This window comes from Anser anser, assembly GCF_964211835.1.
Source record: "Anser anser genome assembly, chromosome: 3".
Lineage (NCBI taxonomy): Eukaryota > Metazoa > Chordata > Aves > Anseriformes > Anatidae > Anser > Anser anser.
In genome coordinates, this window is record NC_139722.1 from 90,282,553 (window position 1) to 90,308,324 (window position 25,772).

The following is a 25,772-nucleotide window of genomic DNA, read 5'->3' on the forward strand; positions in this document are numbered from 1 at the left end:
CTTCGTGCTACGGGGTTGTCCACGAAGGGATGGGGAGCGGGGCTTTCCCTCGGCTTATCTATCTATTTATTTATTAATAAAAAAAAAATCCCACCAATCCCGCTTTTGGGGTGGCCGGATTGGTGGCTTCTCCCGTACTAATAAACGGGTGCTTTTAAATGTAAGTCAAATTTAACCTGCAGCGTGCGGCAGGTTAATTACCCAAAATGTGGAGGCACGGGTGTTCTGCATGACTGTGAAGGAGCGCCCCTCTCTGGATCGCAGGCAGAGGGTACCATAAAAGGCCCTGGACAGGCTTACATATTTAACTCTAATAAACAGTGCTTTATTTTGTAAATCCCTCCAACTGATGGCACGTTAAGGTGGCTTGAAAATCTGACTTTATGCCTTTAGACTGTGAGCTTACAAATGTGTGGTTTACTCATTTCAGTACCTAGAGATGTCAGTTTCTGTCTTCACTGACAGAAGCTAAGGGAACATTTTGGATAATAGTTGCTACCCTTTAGAGTTACACAGTGCCACTTTGGGCTAACCTGTTATTTCAGGTGTAAAAGGTAAGAATACTCTGTCTTTCAAAGCTAAGAATGAAAAACAGCTTTTTCTTGCCTGAACTGAATATTAAACATAAGCTTACACTTGTGGTAATTAAGAAGAACAAACAAACAAACAAACACACATGGCAGCACAGAAATTTTGTGTAAATCTTGTTACGTTTCTTGAGTTCAGAAAGTACACATAGTGCGCATGAAACAAATCCCTGATTTTACGATATCAAGCTGTGCAAGTTCCTTCACAGAGGCCTTTGGTGCTCCCCACGGCCCTTAGGGCAGGGGCAAGGTTCAGCTCCTGAGAGCTGAGAGGCAGCTGTGGGCCCCTGAAGGGCGGCGGTGGCTGGAACCGAACCGAGCCGAGCCTGCAGCGGTTACGGGCGCCCGGTAACGGCCCGGCCCCATAACGGCCGGCCCCACAGAAGCCGCCGCGTTGCGCAGTACCGGCACGGAGGCTGGCAACGGCAGACCGGGACGGAGGGAGCCCGCCGCGACGGGGCGGTTGTGCTGCCTTGGGGTCGCTCTCTTGGTCCCTGTGCTGTGAGGTATACTTGGAGCCAGGCTGGTGAGGTTCTGCCTGCCTCTCTCTCCTGAAGTAGAAGTGCTGGTTTAGGTACCTCAGCTTGTCGGGAGAGAGATAGAGATCAGGATCCCTGCTCCTCTACGCTTGGGAGGCGTCTTCTCCTTCCCTCCCTCACCACCTCCTCCCCACACCTTCTCAGATGTGCTCCTCTGGAGCAATGTGGGGCTTTCCTGGCATCCCACTAACGGGTATCCTTGCTCCCAGCCCCTTGGGCTGGCTCTGTCAGCGTACTTGATTGCTGAAACTGGAAGGTTTAGAATTGCCCTTCTCAGGCTGGTCCCCAAGGTGAGGTTGCCCCAAGGACTGTGGAAACCTTGGCAGCTATGGAGCAGCATTAAGACTTTGTTTCTCTCTTCCTCTCCCTAAGTCCTACTGTCAAATTGTTGCCGCTCTAAAGGGGTCGGGAGAGAAGCTGAGAGAATCACTTTTCAATGGACTGGTGCTACTGGTAAACAAGGTAACACCATTTTCATCTTATTATTTTATAAAGAACTAGTGCATTGGTCAACATTTTTCTACAGATTTGCTGAGAAATACAGAAAAATGTATGTCATGTTGATTTATTCATTCATTTATTTATTTATTTATTTTAATAGCAAAACCTGTTATGAACCAAGCATTTGGGTTGGATCTTAGCTCTAGGATTAAGAACATAAGAAAATCAGAACTACCATACTACGTCAAACTAATGATCTTTCCCCCTTGTGTTCCCTCTCTAATAGTGGTCAGTAGTTGCTGTCTAGTTTGGGAAAAAATACAAGAACCAAGACACTATACAGATCAGGGGCTATCTCCTGATAGCCCCTTCAGATTCTGTCAAACAGAAGCTTGGGGACTACAAGTTTGCCTAGATTTCAGAGGCAGAGCAGTGCCTCATCTCTGAATCTCAGAGTTCAGAGGAGAGGCATAAACATTTTCTGCATAAAAAGAAGAAAATTCAAATAACATTCTTCAAGCTGCTATCAAAACCAGAGAATGACTGCTATCCCTTTGCCAAAACTTTTGAGAAAGAGGGAGAAAAATACTGCCAGTGTTTGGAATGATGTAGAATAAAGGATACTAAATCTTGGATTTGAGTTCCAGGGAAAAGTGGAAAGAATGAATTTGTTGGTTTATGCTATACTTCAACTGTACGTAAAAGATGGTGCAGGAAACTAGGCTCACTATTCATTTGTTTTGCATGAACAGGCCCTGTAGACAAGGTTTAGGGCACCTGGAGAGGAGGAAAAGAAAGTTTGAATGTAAAAGAACATCTACTGTTTTAACTAGAATAAGTAGTCAGCTGGAGTTCATGCTCTTTTCATCTGAAGATCATGCTCTTCTCATGCTGAGATCTGAAAATCTCAGCCTGGACACCAGACAACTTGTGCATAGATGTTTGGAGAGTAAGGGAGGATGCTGGTATACAATGTAGTCTTTGTTTCTAAAGAAAGCTGTGAGAACCCATCTCTCTAATCTTGAACTTTAGGGTAAAGTATCAACATCATGGTACAACTGCAAAAGGCAAAGAAATTAACATCCAACCTATTCCAATCCACCTGAGTTTCAAAGACAAAAGTGCCACTGCTGACCTTATAGATGTCCAGCCAAGTCAGATTAATATAGAGGAAAATAAAGTTATTAATAAATTTAGACTTTACATTTTAAGTTTTTTTTTTGTGTGTGTTTTGTTGTTGGTGGTGGTTTGGTTTGATTTGTTGTTTTTTTTGTTTTGTTTTGTTTTGTTTTTTGGTGTGTGTGTATGACTTTTGTGACTTTTCCTAAGATGTTTTTTCCTAGCACTTTTACTTCAGGAAAGAGAATATTTTCTGTAAGAGGTGATTACCTGCCAAAGTCCACAGAACACTGGCTACTTTGCAGATCATGGGCAAAAATAAGGAGCTAGTAATGTGAAACCATCATTACTTTTCATGTCAGCCTAATTTTCTATTTCCTAAAGCTGGCAATGGTGTCTAAGAGCATTTAACACACAGTTATACCTGTGATTGGCTGTCTAAAGTCCTCGTATGAACTACTAGGTAATTTGTGCTATTTATTTTAATCTTCATGGTATTAGTACTCTGAGTAGAATGGCAGTTTCCATGTTTTTGTTTTTCTCTGTTACCCTGGGTGTTAATATGGGTTCTGTAAAAATTTATCCATTATGACTTCCCCATGTGGCTGAACAAGCTATTTTTAGAGGACTAAACTAGCCACAAGATGAAGACTTCAGGTGGAGCTCTACTGATGGTTACAGTTCCTTAAAACTAGTTGTTGAATCCATGTGTAGAATTGAGGGCACTGAACAAAACAATTATCTGTGTATTTAAGAATGTTAAGATTGACCGAATGGGACTGATGGCAGCTGGCAAACGCAAGCAGACGAGCATGCTTCCTAATAGGAAAACAGGGAAAGATGATTTAGATGCTTCTTTGTAGCCATGAATTACAGGCTTGGGATTCACAAGCCAAACTTTTATTGGGCTTATGAGGTAGTGGAGTAGAAAAGGGAAGCAAATGGCAGGGCCACTTTTGTATAGCAGGCAACTGCTTAGCTGCTATCCATGAATATATTTTGTTTTGGGCTGTTTTGGAAATCCTTATCTAAGAACGATTAACCCGCTAATATCTTAGGCATCTGGGGTTAGTCGCAGAATTAAGAGAAAGTCTGACTCTTGCACTGTGATGAAGATTTCTTGACGTGCTCAGTGCTCTAGGAACTTTTAATGTACTGTGTAAAACTTTAAAAGTGTCTTTGTGCAAAGAGGTTGCCAATCAGTATGTTTTTTTTAGGACATTGCTGACAACATTAGAAAACTGCGCAGTCTTGGGTGTTATTACTCTCTTGATAAGTTTTTAATGACAAAAATCTTTTTTTTTCTTTTTTTTTGTATTAATTTAAATCAAGATAAATCTTATAGTTTTACTATGTCTCTATTTAATAAAAATGCTTCTGCTGAAAAAATACTACCCATACTCTCCATCTTAAATTATATCTGCAAACACTTAGGCATTCTGTATAAAAATTGCGAGTAAATGCTTATGGGAGCAATGGTTTAAGACTTGATTTGGAAGTCTATACAAGTCTCTATGTAAGTTCATTTGCTGAGTATGTGTGTATATTTTACAACTTAAAATGTAAATAAAACATTTATATTTAAACCACTTCTAGTTCTCAGTAATCAGGTATTCAGTAAAAGTATTAATAGTTTATTATTATATCGCTACTTGCTCCTCAAGATGTAATTGCGTGGTAAATTAATTTTAAAAACCTGTCTGTAATGATCTTCAGCATGACATTTGTAAACTATCAAAAAGCATATATAAATGCCTCTTGACAACTCAGAGAGGACTTGATGAGACTATTAAGTTTGTATACCTGGCAAGTCAGTTTTGAGATGCTCTCATTTTCCTTTCTTTTATTCCCTGCATTCCCATTCCTCACAGTCGTCTTGAAAAATGTGAATTGTTATAAACACTCGTTTTTTGGCATATTTCAGAATGGAAGGTGTACAAGAAGGTAATAATGAAAATTCAGACACTGGGGAAGTTGCTGGGCCCCATCCTGAGGCAGCAAAGAGTACTGGGCATAATCTCACTGTGGAAGACAGTCTGCCTGTGCCTGCTGCACCAGAAGATGCTGGAGCCAGACCTGCTCGACAAATGGCAGCCTTTTCCCCTTCCCAAGAGACTTTTTCTGCTGCCAGCCGAAAGTTGTCTAGGTTTTGTCGGAGCTCTAGTGGAGTTCTGTCCTTGCAAGAAGCTTTAAAAGAAAAACAGGTTTAGTATTCAACATTAGGTCTTGAAATATGTTTCTGCTTCTTTTCACAGATAATTAAACTCAGTATAAGTAAATTGTTTCTTTTTTTTTGTTTTGTTTCTCTGTTTATATTCAGTTTTCTTATTCCAGGTAAAAAGTTAGTCTGTTCTTAGTGTTTTGTTTTAAAGTTATAGTGGAAGGAAGCAGGAGATATTAACTGAATAATTTACACTGAAGCAAAGCTGTACCCTGCTTAGTTCCTGCAAATATTTATCATCTCTAGATACTTTAGTTTGATGTTGCTAAATATCTGTATTGATATAATAAATTGAAATATTGATTGTAGAAAAAAAAACCAACACTGGGTAATATGGCACACAAATATCTTGAAATCTACTGTAGTATATTTCATGTTTGCTTCTCCTTGTCATATTCTCAGAGTTGACTTTGTTTTATAATAATTCTTAGTAGTTTGCTCTTGTTAGCCTCTGAAAATTCACATATTCTTTAAAAATGGAGTAGTTATATATTCTTATAATAGAAGACAGTAGCATTCAGCATTCGTTGCAAGTTAAGTAGCAAGTTAGTGTTGCGATCAATTTCTGTATTTTTTTGTTTGAAAGATATATTTAATGTTCTAGGCTCGATACAAAGAAGCAAGGGAATATCGAAGAACGAAAATTGATGCTTCATATAAATACGTATTTGAAGTTCTCAGTGTCAGGCTAGGTTTAGACGTAACAACTGTGGAAGAAATGATTTTGGATTCCCCTTCGGTGAGTCTGTTCTGTATGTTTGTTGAATTGTGGTTATTAGTCAAAATACGTAGCAGATTGCCCCCTTTGATATGAAATGTTATTCATCATTTAGATTGTTTCTACCAGAAAATGTGATTAATAAGGCACGTGACTCATCTAAAATGAGTCTGACTAAAATGAGCACCTGACTAAATCATTCAGCTGAGTTTCCTAGAAGATTTTCAAATATTCCCTGGGTTTTTGATAGCGGCTTTTTCATCTTTCTTACCTCAAGGAAATCATAATTACTGCTGTTATTTTGACCCAAGAGATTCTTGTCATATCCACCAGTTCCAACAAGTTTCGTCCATCTCAGCCTGACATTATTATATTCTATAATAGAAAAATTAAATAATAAATTAAATTAAATTAAATAAATTAAATTAATAGAAAAAATAATAGATTTTGTTTGTAAAGCAAGTCTTGACTGAAATGTCAATACTGCAAAAATACATGCAACTTCATAGAAACATTTTGAAAATATAGAATGTTATATAATAATGAGAGGAAGGATGAATCCGTTTCATTAATGCTATTACATTTGGAAAAAACTCATTAAATAGCTTCCGGTTATGATTGCTTTGGTTACTTTTAAATGTTTAAAAGAAGGAATAAAGTGAATCTGTAGTGTGAGAAGGTTCCAAACTTGTGGGGCTTGTGAAAGCTCAGTGTTTCAAAGTGCTTGAAAAAACAGGAGCAAACAGCTAAATTTCTCTTTTAGTAGAGTATCAAAATTCAACATAAATATATGTAAACTCACAGTCCTTGCCATCTCTGATTGCATGATTTTTTTGTCTGTTAGAGATTTGACTTAGCATTCAAAATTCAACCAGATATTGTCTCATTTGATCAAATATATCACTTGTTAGAACTTCAGCTGTTCAGTTACAAGCTGAATGTAGTCCTGATCAAAATCATTGTTCATCATTTCTTTATTGGTATTTATACATCATAAAATGTTTTTAAACAGTCCTTTTTTTTTTTTCCTAATGCTTACACAATATAGAGGTGCTTTAAGTTTTGTCAATCAACTAACATTTCCTTTCTTTGCATTTGCTAAATGGTATGTATTTTTTGATCATCCTGACTTCATATAAAATTGCTGTTCTACACTGATTAACTCAGACACATAAGAGCCTTTGCGTACTTACAGATGGTGTTTTTTGCTGTATTTTATTTTGTTCTGTTTTTTTTTTCCTTATTGTCACCATTTCAAAGCTTTTTACAGTTAGAATTTTTCTATATTTAGTTTTTTCATACACAGTTTAGGCTGATGGGACAGTATCAACATTGTCCTTTTGCAATACTTCGTTAGTGAATTCCCATATATATACACCATGTCTTTGACATCCGTAAATTAAGTTTTATCCCTAAAACAGCAGCCTATATGGTGTATTCACACACCAAGTGTTTGTACTACATTCACTTGAACCAGAAGCTTAATTTGCAGAAACACTAGCCACAGGGATAGCTCACATCTTACCTCATTTATAAAATCATGCGAGCCCAAAAGTTACTGTTCGCCTTTCTTTTGCTCTCAAGTTGGAGTACTTTTTGCAGTAGTGAATCTTTTTCTGATTTTCTCATTGACCTTTCAGCACTTTATCAATTTATTTTGTATATAATATATATATATAACTATTTCAGGGGGAATTTTTCATTTTTTTTTTTCAGTTCTAACCCTGTTATCAACTACTGCCTATTAACCAAAGTGAAAGCACAGTGTACATTTCTTGGTCTGCCTTGCCTTTATTTATTTTATTTTTGCACAGTGTTGTCTTCTCAAAAGACTGGATTTAAATTATGTCCATTTGGGTGTTACTTATTTTCCTACCTCACTTCTCATTCAAATTTTATATTTGCTTATTTTGGGGCGGGATCATGCTTCTTAAGAAATACACCATATCTAGAGGCTTGTGCTTTGTGTTTGAACAAGTGTGCACCTCCAGATGCATTTGCTAGCTAAATATCGAACTTTTTTTTTTTTTTTTTTTATGGGAAGGTGGTAACTACCAAGGTATAGCCCTTTAGTTGGACAGTTTGAATGCCAAGCCACATCTTAGCGATTTCATCATCCTTGCAGATAACTACAGAGGCTGTGAAAGAAGCTAGATTTTGACCAGATCAGTACCCAGACTTACTCTACGCTCTGAGAACTTCTGATCTCCCCCAGGCCTTCTTTCAGTGCTTTGTTAGAGCTTTGTTTGTTTCCTGTGCTGAACCACATATTCACCAGGAGATTGCCTAGGACAGTTTGGAAATTCAGATTTTGGAAGCCTCTGTTATAATTTCAGGCATGTTTTTTGAAATGATAATCTGTACGCAAACAATTTTCACTTCAAAGCTTTGCAATTGAATTCGTACTAACCAAAACACCTTGTATAACATGACAAAATCAAAACTGCTGTCCAGAGACCTGTGGGGTTTCAGAATAGTCACTTTATAGATAGGTACAGCAAGCTGATCATGGGTCACTATCGTTTCCCTCAGCTGAGATAACTGTCCTTCCAGAAGTCAGCAAAATCTTTGTCATCATGAAAAGGTTTTTGAGGAAATGTGACCAGTTAGTATCTCCAGGGTAAAATCCTTGTGTCTGATATTATTTCTGTTTTACAAATGAATCTTTTACTTTTAAGGGAGTAGAGTTGCAACAGCAGGATATGTCAGGTCATGCAAGCCTGCTATGTATGTTCCTAAGTGTCTTCATGACTATTTACTTCCAGCTGATACTTGAGACTTGCAGATCTCTTAGAGTAACAGAATATCCTCTAGTTTCTCCGCATTACTTGTCAAGATCATAAATATTTGTTATACAATTATCAGGAACCTGTGTATGCAGGTTCAGTAATTGAAGGAAATATTTGAATGGTCTATTATGTTGTTTTGTAACTTCTAATAACATTTTGAGTATAAACACTAAATGCCATCAAAACTTTAAGCAGTGGCATGTCCAAATGATGCTGCACATCTTAAAGCAACATAAAAATAATAATATTTTGAGTAACAAGTATTCACTTTTTGATTTAACAGTTGGAAGCATTTGATTCTTTTTTTGCCAAGGGAGGAAGTAAAGCATTGAAAATTTTCTATCAGGAAGGAGATGTACCAGGAATAGGTAACTTTTTAACAACATTAATACATTAAGGCAGATGTATACCATCTATATTGTATACCGTTTATTGTTAAATGTGTTTAATATTAACCAGAATAAAATCTGTTTTTCAGTTGTTCATAATTTTGCAGTCTTCTGCTGTAAGGACTGAAAATGCATATCGTAAATACTTGCTTTGTGAAATTGTCCAGAAAAAAAAAATTTTGTCAATTTCAGCCATTCCTGAATGGAGGGCTATAAAAAGAGAAGTTATTTTGAAATGTTAAATTGTTTGCAACTATTTCTTCCAGGAATTTTGCCTTCAATTCATTATAAACATCTTTCATAAAACCTGTTTGAATTTGCATTTGTTATAAATGTTTGAAAATGTTTGATTTTCAAATGCTCAGTAGAGAATTAGAATTTGATGTCTAAAATGCATAATGATTTTCTAAGCTCTGAATATGCTGTTCCCTTACCTACTTATAAGAAACAATCAAATTGCATAGGATTATATTCACAGAGAAACTGAGAGTATCTCATCCCCTTATCACCCTTTTGTATAGATGTATTATGCACACTCATCTACTGCTAACCTTTATCAAAAATATAGAAGATTGTTGCAGCCAATTATTCCTCACCTACTGGCAGAAATGTGTGATAAACCTGAAGGTTGAAAACTCATGATGAATCTTATGTTAATAGGCTGTCACATGATAGAATTAATCCTTTTCTTTTTTTTTTTTTTTAGCATTGCATATTAGCTTATATTCAGATACTGAAATAATGCACGAGTTGAAATATGAGCACTCAAAATGAGGAAAGAGTAGAATTCAGGTTGCCAGAATAATCTTAACTAATTTTCTTTGAGTGTATCGATATAGTATGTTTTTGAACAGGACATTAAAGACCTATAATACTGCCTCACTTTCTTCTACCATTTGCCTGTTTTCCATACGCTGCTGCTTCTACCATTTCTGCTTCCTATCCCACTCCTGTCTAATTCCTTACTGCCTCCCTACTCATTTTTCCCTGTTTTTTCACTTGGGTATGACATCTTTGATAGAGTGAATGAGAATCAGCCTATAAGGTATCTCAGCCACCAGCAAATTACCCCGGAAAGATGGACCTGAGTAAATTCCCTTTTCAGTGTAGTACAATAAACTGAAAGTGCTTTGTGAGGCATATATTGTAGGCTTGGTATAGATTTTTAATTGTGGGGATGACGACAACCATGGATTTTTTTGCTTCTCTTACAAAAGAAGAAAATGAATAATTTCTTTGCTGAATTTTATTTCACTACATTTTAAGCAGTTTACAATACCTTACTTTAAAAAAAATAATATATAGTGACACCTGTGAAATTATTTTCAGAATGTGGTCGGACATTTCCAGGAGTTGTAAAAGGAAGTAAAATGTTGCAGTTGTACGTGGACAACACACCAGACAAATTTGTCGGGCTATGCTTATTTTTTGTTCGCTTTAAGAATGACAGCCCTATAAATGCAAAAACTATACATGAGGTATTATTTCATATATTTTAAAAATTAAGAACATAAGAAGTAGCTATTCTTGTTTCTTTATTTGTGTTATTGTTCTTACATACATAAAGTTACTGGTTACTGCAGTTTATGAATGTTAACCTGTATTACACTCTGTGCTCCCCTCTTTGTGGAGACAATGATGCATTCAGCAAGTACTCAGAATATCCTGTGAATTCAGTATCTTGCAGAGCTCTTGTTAAATGAGAAATCAACATTTAGATTAATTTCTCATTCTCCTCCTTAACATTTTAGAAGAAGTTAATGACACTAAGTACGTTGTAGGTGTGATCAAAATCTCTAAACTATAAGGACTCACGTTTACCTAGAAAATTTTATATACAGCAAATTCCAGGAGAGAAAAAGTTTATTTGTACCTTTCTCTTTTATGTATCTTTGAATGTGTGAAATCCATGTTTATCCTATGTAAATCGTGTGGCATGAGGTTTTCTGCTTTACAACTATAGAAGACAAATTATTAGATTTGTGTGGGATTCTCATAAATTATCAAGACTTTTCTCCTTAAAGTTTTCATACACAAAAACAGAGTGCCTTTATAAAAAAAAAATGTTGGTTTTATAATACTGTTTACCGTATAAGTTATTGCATCACTAATGATCATTCTGTTACATTACAGGATATATTCTTTTGTGTTTTGGATGCTACTGAAGGACTTTTACATGGTGTTAGGAATATGATAGAAAAGGTTTTTCTCCCAGCTATCCTTGCAACAAATAATTGGGGTGTTTTAAGTCAGACCAAACAGGATACAAAAGACCAACAAAATTTTGTGGAAACAATTAACAGATACCTTTCATTTCTAGAAGGTAAGCTTTGCATTTAGGAAATGGTCAAATTACAGAAATTCTATATAAGAATTTCCCTTTAAATGCAGTAGGACATAGGTAAGCAACTTACCTCATTCTTTTTCAAGGAAAAAAATAAAATGATCAACTACTTGCATAATAAATACATGGATAGATTATTTGCTTGAGAAAATTATCTTGTGATATGTTACTTCTAAGGAAGATCATACTGGATTTAAAAGAATTTTCTGTTTTATACGACTGCAGTGAAATGGCTGCTACATTAAAACTTTGGAAGTACATTTCTGTATTCAGTAAACTTTAATTGTTTACACTGGTAGAAACAAATTTTCAAGTTTTAATTGGTTCTGTATTGTAATCACCTTTTAATTTTTTATTAATGTTTTATTCAGGGGCTATAATAAGCATTGAAGGAACTGTTCAGTTGAAACAAGTAGATCATATTAATTTTTCTAAACTCCAGTCCTTTGAGGAAGTAACAGCAGCAGCGGATAATCCTGATATGGTTCACCAGCTAGAGGAAGTACTTATGATCTGGTATAGACAAATTGAAAGAGTAAGTTGTTTTAACACATCAATCCAACATGAATGTGGATAGATACTTAGAAATGATATATGAGACTTGCCTGAAATTATTTTAAGCCTAAAACTATATCTGTGCCTAAGTATGCTGATTGCTTCACTTCTCTAGACAAATGAAGTTGAGAAGGCAGTCCTTTTCCATGGGAACTGGCAGTCTAGTAAGAATACAAGTTTCTGAACTGTTAATACACAAATAAGGAGGATATAATAAGGAGAATAATTATTATATAATATTAATAAAGAGGAAAGGACAGGAGGATGCAGGAGGAATAATGCTGATGTAGACTGCATATACCACATATATAGACACATATATATCTATACACATGCATATACAGTGTGTGTAACATCAGTATTAAGTTTCTGCTGCATTCATAGCATGAGATATTACTCTTGGAAAGATCTTTGACCAGGCACGGCATGGCATTTTTCATCTGGTGTTCCTGTGCAAATCTTACATGGTGATGTCTCAGTTATCCAAGAAATTATTGTCTGAGATTTCCAAGATAAAGCACAGAAACCTTTGTTTTAATACAGAATCTGTATAAACTGGGCACGTAAATAAAAATATCAATGTAATGTAAACAGAGCTGTCTGCATGTTTATCTGTATGCAGATGAGTACGTTTATTACTTTTACATCTGATATGCAACACATTTATTAAATAGTTTTTCACTTTTGTTTTACAGAAGTTTTTTTTTTTGTTTGTTTGTTTTTTCTTTTTTTTTCTTTTCCTCCACCAAAACTGGATGCATTTCAAATTCTGATTACAGAAAAAACATAAAAATAAAACATAAAAAATAAATACAGGTGTATGCTGAGATCCACCCAATTTTTGACAGCAGCCGAACATAATGTAGTTGTTGCCTTGACTTCAGTATAAGAATAGCATTAAGTGCAATTCTGAATTAGGATTCTTTTCTAAATCAGAACCATTTTCATGTGACAATAACATGCTTGTTCCTGTTTAGTTAGTATCCTCAGAACATTCCTTCTCTTCTTTTTTATGATTTGTCTATTCTCGACAATAAATATTTTATTTTATTTCCAAATTGATTGCAGGTTCTGATCGAGAGTCAACAGATGAGGAAAGAAGCTGATAATTCAGGTCCCCTGACTGAACTAGAGCACTGGAAATGTATGTCCGCTAAATTTAATTTCCTTATTGAGCAGATCAAAGGACCCAACTGCAAAGCTGTCATTAATATTCTGAATGTCGCGCATTCTAAACTGTTGAAGGTAATTTATTTTTTTCTTTTTATATTGGTTTTGACTGTAGTGGACAAAAATTGCAATTTTTTTTTTTTTCATTGCATATAAGACAGATTTCCTGAGGAGAATTAAGAGGGGGAAAAGTTAATTATAGTGCTAGTGTGCTTAATATATTGAGAGAAAGAAGAAGATATTATTAGAGACCTAGGCAAAAAAAAAATCATTAATGAAAAAATAAATTACATGCTGGTTTTGACAGTGCCTTTAAAATTCAATTTACCAAGGTTTGCTTCTGGAACATAAGTGCAAACTAAAATAAATAGTTCACTATATATAAAGTTTTTTCACAGTAATGTTTTTTCTCTAGATGTGGCAAGAGCTAGATGCCAGAATAACAGATGCAGCAAATGAATCAAAAGATAATGTGAAATATTTATACACACTTGAGAAAGTTTGTCAACCACTTTATAACTATGACCTTGTAAGTATGCCTTTTGTTATTCTTTAAGCATAGTTTAGATATTTACATAGAATGTCCATAAGACAAACTTCAGGGCAAAAGAAGACTTGTGTGTATTTGCTTAAAAGTACTGATTTTTCTAAACATCTGTCAAACTAAGTGTTAAATTAAAACATTTTATTATGTATTACACAGTAAAATATTTAAAAATATGTATTTTATCAATAAAAAATACATGTGATTGCCTAGTTAGTCCTGATGCCAATATGATTTTTAAATGATCTGAAATATACATATTTGATAGTGCAATAATCTCAAAATATTTATTTAATTGAAAATTCCATATGTCAATGAATAATCACACAGCTGTAATCAAAATAACAAAATTTCAATTATATAAAAAATGATTAAACCTAATGAGGTCCCAAATGTTTCTCTCAGGGTAATACAATATTTTGGGGTTGAAAATGATATTAACTGCTTTTATTTGTAGAAGTAACAGCTAGTGAGAACTTAAATGAAAGATTGTCCATGTAGACTATTCAGCCCTAATTCAAAGTAAAATTTTAATATTTAATACTTATTGTTATAACAGGTATATGTTTCTAAAGGTTTTTGCAGAATAGGGTGGAAGGAGGAAATAGCCTAGGAAAAATTCTTTGTTCCACCTTGTTTTCCAGTCCTCTCTGTTTTGATCCTACCTGCCTCCTGTCTGCTTTCAGGGAGTGTTGCTTTTTTTTCTGAATTTATGGCAGTTTAGGATCCTAATTCAAGGTTTTAACTGAGGGGAAGCAAAAAGACCGTGATGATACATGATATAGAGATGATACTGGATGGAATAGAAGAAATGAGGACTCTAATACTAAGCAGTTTATCTTCAGTCCTTCAGTCTATCACTAGAGGGCGCTAGGTACCAGGGAATAAAAGTCATAGTAAAGTGTGTACCAGACGAGCTATTTAATAGGAACTGATACAATACTTTTTTTTAATCTTAAATAAATATATTTGTGGGCAGAAACCCAATAAAGAGTTTGTTAGTTTACTGTTAGGGGATACTGAACTTAATTCTTTGTTTAATTTGGAACACTTTGGATAAATCTGAATTTGTTTCATCTCTTGGAGCATTGTTCCAGAGACCAAGATAATTTAGGCAGGGTTTTCTATTGTATCCAACTTAAAAAATAATAACATCCAAGCTGAATATGCTCTCTTTTAAAAAGAACTGCATTATGGATTGAATTGAATTTAATATCTAATACTTAAAATACATTAAATATTAGAAGATTAGGCATAGAATAGATACAGATTTGATATTCAGCGTATGCATAAAACATGGTATTTGGTGTATGCAATGTCACATATCTGTAGCCAAAGGAGACTACAACTATCTGAAAATTTAGAATGAGTGTTTAATTCAGGGCTTTGAATTAGAGAAATCTCTGTACAGTCCAGTATCAAAGGTTTTCTTTTTCATCAAGGAAGATGAAAAAGACACTTTTCTCCCATGTACGGATGCCTGCTATGTCTATCCCCAGTATTAGTGTGTTTATTTTGAGTTTGCAGGCCAAATTTAATTCCTGGATCTTGGCTTCTCTGTTAAGTAGTGACAGTCAAACTTACTTGCTCTTGATGTTCTGAATTGCAGCTCTGATAAGTTCCTAAAGAGGTTTTCAGCTATTTTAGAGTTAAATGGCTGAGCCAGACAAAACTGAAATTTTAATTTAATCCTCTAGTACGGTGTTTGTGATATCATTGTGATGTGCCACTGGTGCTACTTCTTCAAGCCTTGGAGAAATTGCAAGCAAGAGTTCAGCCTTTACGGTATCTTGTGCAGGTGTGCAGTGAAGGCTTCCTCCAACACTGGAACCATCAGTCATCCTTTGGCCAAAGTGCATTATGCTCTGGTTCCTTTGGAGAGACTTTGGAGAAGGTTGTATTTAAAAGATCCTGGCTAAACACTCATCTTCTTTCCTCACCTCTTGTGGTCTACAGAACTGAACTTTCCTAGGCCTGTGGCACTATGTTACCATTGTATTAGCTTCTCTCTTATTCGTTTAGACCAGTTGTTTGGTGACAAGGAAATCCTTGTCAACATTATTCAAGTAAAATGCTAGAAAGTCATGCCATCTACCTTTCTTCTAGCAACCTTCTGTTCAGCAGCTTTGGTTTCATTGCTGAATTCCTTGGTGTGGCTTTACTCTTGCTCACAGGATCTTTTGGCTGGGGACATTGTTCTGCTCTTAACAATCCCTGCAGCACTAGAAGAGATGGAAATTCTGCACAAACTACCATTTGTCCTGAGGGCTAGCACCTGAAGTACACTGCTTCTATAGCTTTGCATCCCTTCTTTGAACCTGACTTTGTCAGCATTATCATCCACGTGCTGGGAGATGCAGTCATTGAAGTTTGCCCTGTTAAGCAGCATGATGAAATGAATCTTCTTCCTTACGCTTTATCAGAGTATGGTGTCTCCACCAGAATGAGTTTGCAGTGGCACAGATACCAGCGTGCAACATTTTTCACTAGTATAGGGGTACTTAAATTGTCAGTTCTGCGCCTGTCTTTTTCTTTTCCTAAGTAGCACATGATCCCAGAGCTTTCTGGTTTTGTAGTTAAAAGGTAGGTATCTTGTGCTGTTTCTTGACATTGAACCTAACAATCCTATTGTCTTTAGTATAAATTATCTTTTTAGTCTGTGCAGGGTTGATCATCTGTGCCAGTCCTCTTCCTGCACCTACCTTTTTGGTGGATGTGCCTTCTTTTACTTTGTGAGGAAGCTGAGGCCTACCCTCAGCGTTTTCCAAATTCATACGAGATCTCCTTGTCTAATTTAGAATACACCACTTAGAGTGGTGAGTTCCCCCCCCCCTTTTTTTTTCTTTTTTCCTGTCACTCAAGACTGAAGGAATTAAGGAACTTTTGCTATTTGCATACCTCTTAAGATATTTGTGTATTTAAGTACTGAGGCTCTTAAGTAACTATCCTCAATATTTGAATAATATATTGGTTTCCTGGTTTTGGCTGGGATAGAGTTAATTTTTTTTTCATAGTAGATGGTATAATGCTGTGTTTTAGACTTATGAGGAAAATAACGTTGATGATACACCAATGCTTTTAACTGTTAAGCGGAGTAGTGCTTATATACTAAGTCAATGACTTTTTGGCTTCTCACATTGCTCTGCCAACAAGGAGGCTGGGGGGGGCACAAGAAGCTTGGGGGGGATACAGCCAGGACAACTGACACAAACTGACTAACAGGATATTCTGTACCTTGAGTATGGAATTGTTGAGTACCAGTAAAAGCTGGGGGAGTTGGCTGGATGGACTACCATTGCTCGGGGACTGGTTAAGCATTGGTCAGCTGATAGTGAGCAATTGCATTGTGTATCACTTGTTTTGTGTATTTTTCCCCCTTTCCTTTCCTATTAAACTGTCTTTGTCTCAACCCACAAGTTTTAACATCCAGTCCCCCACCATTTTCACTGTCAAGGGAGTGAGTGAAAAGCTGTGTCGTGCTTAGCTGCCTGCCAGGTCAAACCACAACAATTGGAGATGATTTTTAAACTGCATTTTTTGGTTGTTTTTCTCAGTGTCACTATACCATGAAATTTCATATCTTCGTGAAGGAACTACAAATAATTTGCTTCTAGTCTTGGCTCATGACTGAAGAATTTTATGGACATAAAGAAATCTTTTTAGACACTCCTTAGGGAGATACTATTCCTCCAGTGGTACCATATGCTTTGGATGCTTTTCATGTTTTTAGTAAAGTAACTTTTTTTTTGAACTAAGCCTTCTTTAGTAGTGATTAGTTGACAAATGTGAAGGTCTTGTACAGTAACCTCTCTCACAAGACAGTGTCTCATGTAACATGACATATATTGCATTTATAAGAACATCTTGGGACTATTTGATATTTGCTTGGTAATTACAATTTCTCTACAATTTCTGGATATTGCAACCATAGAATGGTTTGGATTGGAAGGGACTTTAAAGGGAAACCTGGTTTCAACCCCCCTGCCATGGGCAGGGACACCTCCCACCAGACCAGGTTGCCCAAAGCCCCATTCAGCCTGACCTTGAACACTTCCAGGGATGGGGCATCCACAGCTTCTCTGGGCAACCTGTGCCAGTGCCTCACCACCCTCTGAGGGAAAAATTACTTCCTAATGACTAACTGAAACCTACCTAGTTTAAAGTCATTACCCCTTGTCTCATCACTACACTTCTTGACAAAGAGTCCCTCCCCAGCTTTCCTGTAGCCCCCTTTAGGTACTGGAAGGCCATTATGAGGTCTCCCCACAGCCTTCTCTTCTCCAGGCTAAACAACCCTAACACCCTCAGCCGGTCTTCATAGGAGAGGTGCTTAAGCCCCCTGATCAACATTGTGGCCTTCCTCTGGACTTGTTTTAATATACCAGGGACCCTTTAATGAATCATTGTGTTTGTTTTTTTTTTTTTACTTTTTCTTTTACAAAGTACTTTGGAAGTATTTGAATTGCAGAACACTTATAATGACGTGGTTTAATGATACGAAAAACAATTTCATGAAATGTGTAGGATCTAGGTGTTCCGTATGACTGACACTCATTAATAAAATGAGAATTTTGTCAGTTACTTCTGACTTCTGTGAGTCATGAAAATTTATTGAGCTTGATTAGCCTTTTTGAGATTTTTGTGATAAGATATAATGACATTTTGAAGATTGGTTAATATGATTTAGGCAAAAATGAAATTTAGATATTGTCAATATAATAAATACAGTTGCTAAGAATAGAAAGTAAACTTCTTCTCAAAACTCTACTTTAAGGAATCTATGACACGCGGAATACCAAACTTGATAAATGCTATACGGATGATTCACAGTGTTTCAAGATATTACAATACTTCTGAAAGAATGACATCATTGTTTATAAAGGTAAATATATTAAGTTTAATATTCATTATTAAAAAAATATGATTTTTCTCTGAAAAAAAGCATATTTTTTAAATTAGTAGGACACTTGCTAAAAACTGGTAACATAGTGCCCGTCTGTAAGAGAAAAGAAGAGAAGTATGTTGATCAAGAGAGGACTGAACTTGGAGTAGAGACTTGTCTGTTGGAAGGAACTTTGTTATTCAGCAAAATTAAATTTTCTTACCTTCTTGACAAATGATCTGTTATGATCTGTTGTTCTCTAAATCACCGCATTCCCCAAAATTCTCTTATTATCAGCCTTGGAGACTTAATTAAGCAGATGGCTCTCAGTCTGAATGTGTTATTCCTCAAAAAGATACGAAAGACAAAAGTTCCCTGTTTTTAGAAGCAAGTCATACTTGAAAAGTTAACTGAATCTCAGGTTATAAACTCTTACACATTAAACAGAAAATTAAGAACAGCTAGATAATTACACTGTCTAGCTGGCAAAATCCAGGTATTCACTGTAGGAAAAGATGGTTTGTGTAATAGTTTTAGAACAAATAAATTCTTCAAAACTAAAATACACTGTATGTATCTGCAATCTGAAAAGGTTACGAATCAGTCTTCTAGAAACCTGCAGAAAGAAAAGTTTATCTGAAGGTGTTATCCTTGGCTCTCATTTTCGCAAAAGGAAATGGATGTGCAATTTTACTTTCTCCCTTTTTGGAAATATGTTTGTTCTCATAATAACTCTTTTTTTTTTTCCTCTATACATTAGGTTACCAGCTTCTGGCACTCTCTCATTCATGTTAGGTTTCTGTTAGTAGTGCATTTCTAATTCTGAAGAACAAACAAGTTATAATACTGAATTTTCACTCTAACTGAAGTTCAGAATCCTCTTAAATGTGGAGTTGTCATAAACATGGAGTTTCCTAGTTTCTTTCATTCTTAATTTCTGTTTGAATGAAAGGCAGAATTCCCATAAATATGGTGTTTTCATATCCCTTTTACACTTTGGGCTATGATATCGTACAGTGTTAATGATTATTGCCCAGTTGGCAAACGTGACTTTAGTCTCCTTATCTTTTCCTGTGGCTTTCAAAAAGGAGCTGATGAGTGATTTTTTTCTTTTCTTTTCTCTCAAAAGGACAGGATTTGGAAGCAAAGAAACAAAAACGCACTAGGTCTAAAATTTTGAATCTGATCATTCTCTTTTGAGCAAATGAAAATGAGAAGTTAGTGCTTCATCTACAATGCTATATCACTGATTAAAGTGCTTAAAAGGGTTAAAGCTACAGATCCCACATTTTCACCTTGGGTCAGCTGTTCACACAATATAAAACTCTTATGCTTTTTGAATCCATTTGAATCTATTTGGTTTTTCTGTTAGCCTCCAGTAAGCATATAGGAGAAATTCGTAGTAGACCATCATAACTTCTCTCTTTTCTTTTTTTCCCAAAATAAAATAGCAATTAGAACACTACAGGATTTAGTATAAAGTTTTGTCACAATACAATTTGAACTAGAACATTAAGAAATATATGTCTTTTTTGTCTATGTGTATCCATGGTTGAGGCTGTTTTTCCATATATCAGATATTAGGTATGAATTATGCAACAATATTTGTATTTGCCTCTTAAGTAGGGTGTGGGGTTTTTGATTTTTTTTTTGATTTTTTTTTTTTACATTTTTGTATGTTGGCACTTGATAATGTCTGTTACTTAATGGTCAAAAGGATTGAACATTTCACTGTAGAGGCTAGTTTACAGACAAGCTGGTTACATGAAACTGTGCTATGATGTAGAAAGAAATAATTGCATTTTGAGCTAAGCATTTTTCACCAAAGCTCAAGTGGCTTAACTGTCCACCTTAGCGAGTGCTTCCATTTAAAGATCATCAGAGGGGATACTGGAGGTCCTACCTACAGCCTCACCAGGAATTGTGTTACAGTGTAAGGCTGCTTGCAGTGGTTCAGTTTTCAGTCTTTATTTTTAAGGATTCTTAAGACATGCTTACAATACTCAAACGTGAGTAGGAGAACTAATTTGAATTGCTCGCAATATTTAGCAGACAGAAAAGATTGTTTACCTGCAGCTGTTCTCCGAGATGTGTTTTCTTTGTCTGCACTCATTCCTGTTCTCCTCTCTCTTTGTGTTATTATAAAACTTTGGACTTCAGTGCTTGAGAAGTAGAAGTGTATTCTCCCCTTTTCTTATTCATAGGAGACTAAGGCAAAGACATACTGCTAAGATAGATTTTTTTTTTAAATGGCAGCATTTAAATAAGTGCGCGTTACAAAGTGTGAAGATGACAATGTAAGTGAAGAATAGTTAGGGTTAAATAACTTCTCCCTGTTCTTGTGTGATTGGTGATATTCTGTTTTTATGTATTGCTGTGCTTATAAATTACGTGTACTCATAAATACTTCTTGGGACTTGAGTACACTTCTGGGGAAGTTTTAAGACTTCTGTGGGATTTTTGTCCCGTGTATTACTTACCTTATTTAGCCCCTATTATTCCCATATGTAAAATTTATTCAAACTCTGATAGTACTAATATATGCATGTGGAAATTTTGTCAGATTTTGTGAAACAGGAGAATTTCCATGTAAGCTTGAGACCTATTTGTTTTCATTTGTTTGCTCTAGGTTACAAATCAAATGGTCACGACGTGTAGAGCATATATTACAGATGGTGGCTTTGCTCGTGTATGGGAGCAGAAGATACCAATAGTCATCGGAAAAATTAAGGTTTGTGTTTCAGTATTTTTGTTATTTACCTGTTAAAGCTTTTGATTACCTATTGATATGCACAAGGAAGCACATACTTTCTTGAACTTACTTGTGCATTTCAATATGTATCAATCATTTCACACTTCTTTGCTAATACATTTCATGCTTCTTTAAGAATTTTTCCATTTCTTATCCCACTGACATTTGTTGAAATTAGAATGGCTTCGTTTTCATCAATGTGGTCTGTCACTGATCTTGGAAGTAGCATCTTCACCATATTTGCGAACATGGAATTTCGTTATCCTGCATAACTCACCTTCTTCCATCCTGAGGATCTCTGATATGGTACCATTTTCCCTTACTGTAGGAATCTGGTATTTGAATAGACATCCCTATGTTTTTTACAGTAACTCCTTCCAATAACAGACTTCTTTGTCCATAAAAGTTCAACGCTAACAGTCCTCCTCCTTACCAGCTTATGGTGATATATGAAGAACAAATTAAGCACACGGAATGTGCCATGACAAAATACCTCTAGCTGTGGGGTTACTGACTCTGTTCATACCTTCTCCTTTAGAAGACCTCAGCTACTGACTTCCTACCTTACACAGAAAGGCGTATGTATTGGATTTACATGGCAAGGTTTTGGTAGTCGTGGGAAGATGAAGGGGTGGCCTCTGTGAGAAGAGACCAGAAGCTGTCCTGTATTGGATAGAGCGAGTTCCAGCTGGATCAAAAAGGGACCTGCTACTGGCCAAAGCTGAGCCAATGAGTGATACTGGTTGCACCTCTGTGATAACGTATTTAAGAAAGGATTGAAAACGTGTGGCAGCTGTGTGAGGCAGAGAAAGAAGAAAAAGTAAGTGAAAAAACTGTACAGACACTAAGGTCAGTGAAGAAGGAGGGAGAGGAGGTGTTCCAGGTGCCAGAGCAGAGATTTCCCTGCAGTCCGTGGAGAAGACTATGGTGATGCAGATTGTCCCCTGCAGTCCATGGAAGATTGAAGTGGGGCAGATACAGTGCAGATATCCACACTGCAGCCCATGGAGGAGCCCATGTGGGAGCAGGCTCCTGGCAGGAACTGCTGACCACGGGGGAAGCGTGCTGGCACAGTCTGTTCCTGAAGGACTGCACCCTGTGGAATTCACCCATGCTGGAGTAGTTCTTGAACTGCAGCCAGTGGGAGGCCCAGCTCTGTGCAGTTTGTGAAGGACTGTTTTCGCATGGGAGGGACCCCACGATGGAGCGGGGGAAGAGCATGAACAGGAAGGAGTGGCAGAGACAAAGTGTTATGACTGTCTTTTGTGCAGTTGTATGTCAATATGCTGCGTTTGCTACGAATATTAAAAGAAAAACTTTGTACATAAGCCATTACTGCCTGTTGACTGAAGCTAGATCCCATGATAATTACCCACTAAAAGTGGATTTGGATACTCTAATCTCTTACACGTGAGCATACCATAATGATTATGATATTTATTTCTTCACTTTTTAGGAGTGCATGTTCCTATTGAAAGAATATCAGAAATGCTTTCATGAAACAAAGCAAGAGATTTTGGAAACTCTAGGAGAAAAGTCATTTGAAGTATCAGAAATGTACATTTTTGGAAAGTCTGAAGCTTTTTGTAGGAGATTAGAAAAAGTGAGTATACTGTATGCTGTTAATATCAGTGGAGAAATAGGGTTCCTCCGGAGAACATTTCACAAGGTGGACTCAACTATATATGCTCTTAATCAACCTGTGAAGGAGCTTTTTACTTTTTATTGAGACCAACTATGCACTTCCATAGAGTGCACTTCTATGGCAATATTTTAGGCATTTACCCTGCAATGTCCTATTGAATTTGCCAGTTTATCTCTGTTAATTAGGTGAATTCTCTCCATACTAATCTAGATGTACATTATGATTTTCAGAAGTTAAAAATTATTTGAAAAATATCACACCTTATCTTATTTTAATCATAAACTAAGTCATTAAAAACTCCTCTTACTGCTGACCACAATTCTGCAGATGATTCTGCTACTTGCTGTGGTCTTAACATTTAGCTAGCTAACTTAACTGAAAGGATTTTAAACTAGCATTCACAGAGTTTGCACGGAAAAGATTATAGGTGCTCCTAGGTGCAGAATAAAGTCAGACAAGGGATAAGAGATAACTGGGCAGTCATCACAAGGTAGGAATTCTGTGATTCTTTGATGTTTCCTTGTCATGTGATGTATACATGCTAATCAATATGATTGTGGGTGTTTTGTGTTTTTTTTTTTTGTTTTTAATTCAGTGAAATCTTATGTCACTAGTATGTGTATGTCATGTTTGAACTATTTTTCCATATTACCCTATTCAATATAACAGTCACATACGAAAAATAAACCCTTTTCCATCAAGAAAAATGAAGATGGTTTTACATTGTATTTTGTTATGTTGAGAACTGATGTTGAAAACTGAGCTAGCTATGCGTTGTTGAAGATATTTGACTTAAAAATGTGGAAGCAACACTTTACTGAATACAGTAGTTAAATTGAAGGGACTGGCTGTTGTTTAGATTATTTTCCCCTGGTTTTGTTAATACAGGAAGTAACAAATTATTTCTTATGAGTATGAACATAAATTCTATATTTTAGATTACAGAGATGATAACTATAGTACAAACTTTTGGTGCACTGAGTATGTCTACTATTGAAGGGATAGATATTATGGCAATAAAATTCAAAAATATCTACCAAAGCGTTCAGAAGAAACAATATGACATCCTTGATCCACGAAAAACAGAATTTGATGTGGATTTTGTGGACTTCATGGCAAAAGTTGAAGCTTTACAGGTAAGTAATAATGCTGTCTGTAACTCACTTGAGGAATGATCTCATCATTACTTACTCTATATCTCCCTGAATGTCAGTGAGATCTTGGACTGTGAAGAGAGCACATTATTATTTTTGTGCTTTCAGAAGTTATAATGATATTTTACTTAACTCTGAAATTGTTTGGCCTTGAACATATTTAAAGATCCCTACCTTCTGGAACATATATATTTTCCAATAATATTGAAATAATTCCCCACTTTCCTATCATTATACATAAATAATTCCCAAATTTACATATGTGCCTTAATTTAGTGGGCATTCATGTCTAGCCATGGCCCTGTCTGGGAAGAGATGCATTAAGTCCCACTGTGTTCCAGAGACCAAGTGGAAAAGTATTGGAACTCTTAATTCATAAAGCATCTCAAGAGGATGTATGTCTTCACAACAAGTAGAACAGAAATAGTCTGTAGTTGTCTGGAGGGAGGCGCTCTCCACTCCTTCTTCCAAAGGAAGCTGTAAGATGTGTCATATAGCCCTTACTGAGATTCTGTCACTTTGCAGCCAAAATGACAAAAATTCTGAGATCTAAGAGAATGATCTAGATGGAGGTAATTTATTAGGCTGGAGACACAGGGTTAGATTTTGCATGAGCAAAGCTGCTGTTTTTAATACACTGTTTTTGCTAAATATTCATTGTTCTTTGCTAAACTGTTTGGTGATTTAAGAGATTGCTTGACTGACACTAGCTATTTACTTTATTAAGCATAGACCAGTGAAGGCTGCTGTTTTGTGTTTTAAGCAGTAACATTTTTAAATAGCATTATGTTAAGAAATTATCAGATGTAAAAATATTACAACATAACTAGAAAAAACTATACTAAATTACATATCCTTTAGGTACAGATACAGACGTTTATGCGTACATGTTTTGGGAGAATTTTGTCTTCACAGCATGCACTCCAGTTACTTCAAAGGTATTGGCAATTAAGCTTTAAAATATTTTAAAGCAACTTGAACTTACTGATTAGCACTATTTAAATGACATGTCTAATTTTAGAGAAAAGGGCCTAATAAGAATGTTTTCACTATTGGTGTTATGAATGATGCAATGTCTTTTAGCTTTCTAGTACAAATCAATATACTCTTATGTTTCTTCTTCATTATGGTTTATTTTGTACATACCAAAAGTAACTAAAACAAATCAAAGAAAAATATAAATAAATGAAGCCAGGGCATAACTTTTCAACTTGCTCAAAATAAACAAAAAAATAAATATTACACAGATTGAGAAGCATTTCCTAGATATGTACTGCTTTCATTTTATATAGTTTATGTACCCAAAATGGAAGGGAGAAGAAAAAACATGTGTTTTGGAAATGTCACTATAGGTACTCATTTTTAATACAGGTTTCAAAATCTGAGAATGCCGTGCCTTCAAGAAGAAATAGTACATACAGTTTCTTGTATTCTTCAACATTATGTAGCAGAACTTGAAGCTACTAAAAAGGTATTTTTTTTTTTTGCAGTAAATTCAAAGCATTTCAAAATAAGAATAAATATTTTAATATGCATATTTATTGTTCCTATTTCACAAACTGATTGTAACTGCTGAAGTTATAATTCAGCTTTCCTGTTAGAGGGAACACACCTGAGTATGTAGGCAAATGACATACATGCTCTTCCAGGCAAGTCTGTTATAACACAAATTTTAATTTTAAAGCAAAATCCTTGATGTTTTTACTTCAGCAAGTAAATAATATGTTCTCTACTGACAAGCGTTCGTCACTTGTATATAGTTTTTGTTTTGTTATTATATGAGGCCTCTGCAGTTAATTAGCCATTTACATATGGTTATTATCTAAAGCTGCAACAGTATGAAATAGGCACAAAATTCCGGTAGATTGTATTTTTGTTCATTATAATGTATTTTTCTATGGTTTGTGTAGTGTACTGTGACTG

At 35.7% G+C, this 25,772-nt stretch overlaps 1 protein-coding gene across 1 annotated transcript in view; it reads left to right on the top strand.

The window, feature by feature from the left end:
• Positions 1-103: 103 nt before the first annotated feature.
• The window catches only part of DNAH8 (dynein axonemal heavy chain 8), a 137,797-nt gene continuing 112,128 nt past the window's right edge, over positions 104-25,772 (top strand). The window contains exons 1-15 of the mRNA XM_083831975.1: positions 104-1,588; positions 4,611-4,890; positions 5,512-5,646; positions 8,698-8,782; positions 10,133-10,281; positions 10,937-11,126; positions 11,519-11,682; positions 12,771-12,947; positions 13,288-13,401; positions 18,191-18,298; positions 20,928-21,029; positions 22,507-22,653; positions 23,634-23,831; positions 24,711-24,787; positions 25,221-25,320. Of these exons, the coding sequence (XP_083688101.1) occupies positions 4,612-4,890; positions 5,512-5,646; positions 8,698-8,782; positions 10,133-10,281; positions 10,937-11,126; positions 11,519-11,682; positions 12,771-12,947; positions 13,288-13,401; positions 18,191-18,298; positions 20,928-21,029; positions 22,507-22,653; positions 23,634-23,831; positions 24,711-24,787; positions 25,221-25,320 (2,025 nt within the window). The 5' untranslated portion in view covers positions 104-1,588; position 4,611. The remainder of the gene's footprint in view (positions 1,589-4,610; positions 4,891-5,511; positions 5,647-8,697; positions 8,783-10,132; positions 10,282-10,936; positions 11,127-11,518; positions 11,683-12,770; positions 12,948-13,287; positions 13,402-18,190; positions 18,299-20,927; positions 21,030-22,506; positions 22,654-23,633; positions 23,832-24,710; positions 24,788-25,220; positions 25,321-25,772) is intronic.